We start from the raw sequence: 4886 nt of genomic DNA, 5'->3' as shown, positions 1-4886 counted from the left end.
ATATCTTTGTAAGTTATACACACTACTTTCAGAAGCTTGCCTTTGAAACACAAAACAGCAGTTCTCAGCCAATAATAATGAAACATTTATATAGCGCTTCTTAACAGCTCGAATCTCTTTACAAGTCCAATCTAAACACAACACGGTATATACAATGTGTCTCAAATAAAAATTAAAATAATCATCAGAGAGCACACGTATGCATAACAATACTAAGAATCAAATTGTTTAACAGTTCACCACAGTGCACAGTCAAAACACATACAACAGACTGAAATCTGGTTTTGTCGGTTTTGTTTTCTTGCAGGACACACATTCATAAACGCAAATAATAACACATATAAGCATATGTAAAGACACACATACACACACACACACACACACACACACACACACACACACACACACACACACACACACACACACACACACACACACACACACACGCACACAAATGTATAGCTCATTTCTAAATTTGCTTATTAATCCATTATCAAGAGTAGTATTGTTGATTACAATGATTTTAATTCAGGTAAAACCATGGCTAGAATTGACATGGTCACCCAAATCGTCCCCACATAAAGGACCGTATCCCTAAGTACTTTGGTCGATACGCACAAACATAAGACGCGAGAACAGGATAAGAAAGGGTTATTTTTACCGAGGAGAAGAATGAACTCTCAATGGAAAGCTGTCGATATTAATCGACGCCCCGACGTCAGACTGTAGCTGTTGTCGTTACGCCGAGTGTGTATATGCGTCGCAGACAGAGTTCGTAGACTTGCCAGAGTTGTCGGACTGAAGTGAGAAAGTGTGAAAAGAAGAAACATGGCGAACGAACGGGGAATGCTACTCTTGCTGGGGACTCTACTGTGTCTTGTTGTTGGTCAGTGACTCATTAAGTGACACTTTATGTTATAACTGTTTTAATATGTTTGAGTTCAAGAGAGAGAGAGAATCAGAGAGAGAGAGAGAGAGAGAGAGAGAGAGAGAGAGAGAGAGAGAGAGAGAGAGAGAGAGAGAGAGAGAGAGAGAGAGAGAGAGAGAGAGAGAGAGAAAGATACAGGCCACAGGGTGACCTAAAAACAAATGCAACTCTTAAAATGCTAATAACTTGGTTTAAGCGTGTTTATTCAAATTCTCATACACACGTTTCAAACAATAACAACATTAAGAACGTTAACAAGCAGATTGCTTATGGACACGTTCTTGAAATTATAATCAATACAGATTCAGATAGCAAAACATGGCGAACAAGTGATAGCTTCAACACTTATCTTGATAATCTTTAATTATATTTTATACAAATAGGGTAAAGAGAGAGACAGGGAGAGAGAGAGAGAGAGAGAGAGAGAGAGAGAGAGAGAGAGAGAGAGAGAGAGAGAGAGAGAGAGAGAGAGAGAGAGAGAGAGAGAGAGGGAGAGAGAGGGAGAGAGAGAATGCCTGGCTACATCAATTGCACAGTTAATATAATATCAGCCGAAGCGATTAGTTAACATAACATAGTCTTGTACAACAGAAAATACGTTCGTGTTCAAAGATATAGTTAAATCAGTATTTCCAAACAAGAGTGTTTTGCAGTCTAGAACGTGTGTTGGCAGACTATTGAATAAAATGGTTCTATGTTCTTTAGATTTTGGACAGTGTAACAAGAAATGTTCAGAATCTTCCGGGCATGCTCCACACGTACATTCTAAATTATTAGAGAGGTGTCGGTTAACTAAGTCTTGTTGCAAATCGCTCATGTTTAATCTCAACCTGCTGTGAAGTACCCGTGTCCCTGGCGGTTGCCTAAATAATAATACGGTGGAACAACAACATCTCCATCGGTCAAATACCTTTTAAATTCACCAACTGACTGCGTTTGTTGTATATTTTCTGGAAGATTATTCCACAAAGCTGTCGTTGAAGGAAAAAATGAAGATTTATATAACTCACTTCTGCACAATGAAACCTTTTTATCACAGACATGAACGCATTCCTTCATGTGAAATGCCCTGATCCTGCCTGTAATTTATTGCTGATTGGCTGACGTTGGTTATGGCATACACTAGGCCCTTCAAATAATCAACAACGTTGCAGTCTGGAAGGTTTAAATCGGGTTAGTTTGGCAACCGCTTAATTCCAAACCTCGCATTGTTGAGTAAATTTCTGAATTTGGAAACATTGTTTTGAAATTGCACTAGTCACAGAGAGAGAGAGAGAGAGAGAGAGAGAGAGAGAGAGAGAGAGAGAGAGAGAGAGAGAGAGAGAGAGAGAGAGAGAGAGAGAAAGAGAGAGCGAGAGAGAGATAGAGAGAGAGAAAGAGAGAGAGATATAGAGAGAGAGAGATGGAGAGAGAGAAAGAGAGAGAGAGAGAGAGAGTGGGGGGGGGAGAGAGAGATAGAGAAAGAGAGAGAGAGAAATAGAGAGATAGAGAGAGTGGGGGAGAGAGAGAGACATAGAGAGAGAGAGAGAGAGAGAGAGAGAGAGAGAGAGAGGGAGGGAGAGAGAGAGAGAGAGAGAGAGAGAGAGAGAGAGAGAGAGAGAGAGAGAGAGAGAGAGAGAGAGAGAGAGAGAGAGAGAGTACAAGAAGAATCATTTTCTGAATCGTCAACTGATGTGTCTTTAATTGCAGAGGATGCCAAGGGAGCTTACTGTACTACATACAACAGCGGCTACTTGTACACCACCTATCAGTATCAGTATTGCGCCTTTGGTTGTTGCGGTTCGGGACTGTATGAATATTGCTGCACAGTCAGGTAATCATTGGCTGGTTTGGTTGTTTGTTTGGATGTTTTAATGGTTGTATGCTGGAATGTTTGTTTGGTTGTTTGGCTGGATGTTTGCTTGGTTATTTTGTTGGTTATTTCTTTGGTGACGAAGTGGTTGTTTCTTTTTCGTGTGTTGTTGTTGCTTGGTTGGATGTTTTCTTGCGTTTTCATTACATGTACTTTGGTACTTTGTGATCGTTAGTTGGTATCGTTGTGATCGCTGGTATTGCTGTCGGTGGTGGTGATGTTGTCGTCGTTCTTATGGTTGTTGATCTTCTTCTTCTTCTTTTTCTTCTTCTTCTTCTTTTTGATTTTGTTCAGTAAAATTGGCTTAATTTAAATGTCTAATGTTCAACTTGTGGGGTCCTGATTTGGCCTATATGGTCCGCTGGACCCAAAAAGCAACAACTAACTAACTAACTAACTCTTCTTCTTCTTCTTCTTCTTCTTCTTCTTCTTCTTCTTCTTCTTCTTCTTCTTCTTCTTCTTCTTCTTCTTCTTCTTCTTCTTCTTCTTCTTCTTCTTCTTCTTCTTCTTCTTCTTCTTCTTCTTCTTCTTCTTCGTCTTCTTCTTGAGTTAACCGAGTTCTACCTTATGTGATCAAACTAACAAAACAAAAACAAACAGGAACTTAAGGTTATTGGAACGTCCAATGGTGACAAAACAACAAGTTACAGTTACAGTACGTCGACCCAGTGGTGGTTTAAGTAGACAGCCAGACACACACTTATGGTACAAATAATGAACTTAGATTAAAATCGTGGATGAAACTCGCTTGCACGATGCCGGCGAGGCAATGATCAAACTAGCAGCTAAATGACTGCATTATTTTTAAGTTACCACCCTGACAATTCAGGTTATTCTACCTTTCTCTCCAGCGGGGGCAATGGACTTGTGATCCTAGGGTTGCGGGTTCGAATCCGGACCGAGACGGATACGGGTCAACTTTATGTATATCCATACCCAGAGACGGTATCCATGTCGCACCCCGTGTCACCGCAGTGGCACGTGAAATGCAAATGGCTGATACCACCAAAACACGCTTACACTTGTGTATGTCATCTTAAGTCGGAGTTAAACCCAGGATCACGCCCCTAATGGCTTTGCCGGGAGAGCGTAATACTTTAATGTCTCTTTCTTTCCAGCGTGGGACTCATCATTGGCTGCGTCATCGGTGGACTGGTCGTCATCGGCGTCATCATCGCCATCGTCTGTTGCTGTGTCAAGCAGCAGAGCCATTCCGGCCGTGTTGTGCATCCCAACACTGGTGTCGCTGTCGTCAGCACAGGTATGCGCTATTTGACATTTGGTATTAATAGATTGGTATTTTGGTATTTGAACTTTGCTATTTGAACTTTGCTTTTTGAACTTTGGTATTTGAGCTTTGGTATTTGAACTTTGGTATTTGAACTTTGGTATTTGAACTTTGGTATTTGAACTTTGGTATTTGAACTTTGGTATTTGGAGTTCGGCATTTGGAGTTTGGTGTTTGGTATTTGTAAATAAGAATTTGGCATTGGGTATTTGGATTTATAGAATGTACAGTGTAGAGCGTCATCATTCACAGAGTCATGGTCCAAAAGGCATGTTTACACCTTAAAGGACACTACAGTCAAACTGCGCTCAATAACCAGCCACTTAACACTGTTGATTGCTTGCATGAATCCACGGTCAGGACAGGAAGAAATTGCGTTTTTTTTAAATGATTTGGATTATGTAAATAGATAAACAAACAACCTTTTGTTTGGTCGAGGCACAAAATGCATGACATCCGGGCCACTTCTGAGATTCGCGATGCATTGACCGACACACAGAACGATTAGTTTGATACCCCAAGGTGTACGTGTACGTGTTATTGTCTCAGTCAATGTTAAAATCCTCTCCCCCTCCCTTGTTTCAGACACACAACGAATGCAACATATTTTTGTGATTGATCACACATTATGGTTGCATTTCTTTCTTGAAGGTCACTTCCCTTTGAGACAGTCATCTGATAATGACCCAGTTGGGAAGTTGGAATTTGGAATTGTGATTTGCACAATATATTTGTCTATGGCCTGGTTTAGCAGCTCCCCTTACGAGTGTAAAACGACATGTGTCGACATTATTTATCGTCGGGCAGTTTCATGTTCG

The 4886-nt window shown here is 40.7% G+C and overlaps 1 protein-coding gene across 1 annotated transcript in view; it reads left to right on the top strand.

Annotated features, from left to right (window-relative positions):
• Positions 1 to 700: 700 nt before the first annotated feature.
• LOC138963787 (uncharacterized) overlaps positions 701 to 4886 on the top strand; it is a 5420-nt gene continuing 1234 nt past the window's right edge. The window contains exons 1-3 of the mRNA XM_070335643.1: positions 701 to 886; positions 2618 to 2741; positions 3899 to 4041. Coding sequence (XP_070191744.1) covers positions 829 to 886; positions 2618 to 2741; positions 3899 to 4041 — 325 coding nt within the window. The 5' untranslated portion in view covers positions 701 to 828. The remainder of the gene's footprint in view (positions 887 to 2617; positions 2742 to 3898; positions 4042 to 4886) is intronic.

The sequence above is a fragment of the Littorina saxatilis genome, linkage group LG4 (genome assembly GCF_037325665.1).
Source record: "Littorina saxatilis isolate snail1 linkage group LG4, US_GU_Lsax_2.0, whole genome shotgun sequence".
Classification (NCBI taxonomy): domain Eukaryota; kingdom Metazoa; phylum Mollusca; class Gastropoda; order Littorinimorpha; family Littorinidae; genus Littorina; species Littorina saxatilis.
The sequence above is the reverse complement of the archived record's forward strand: the minus strand, read 5'-3'. Positions and strand labels throughout refer to the sequence as shown.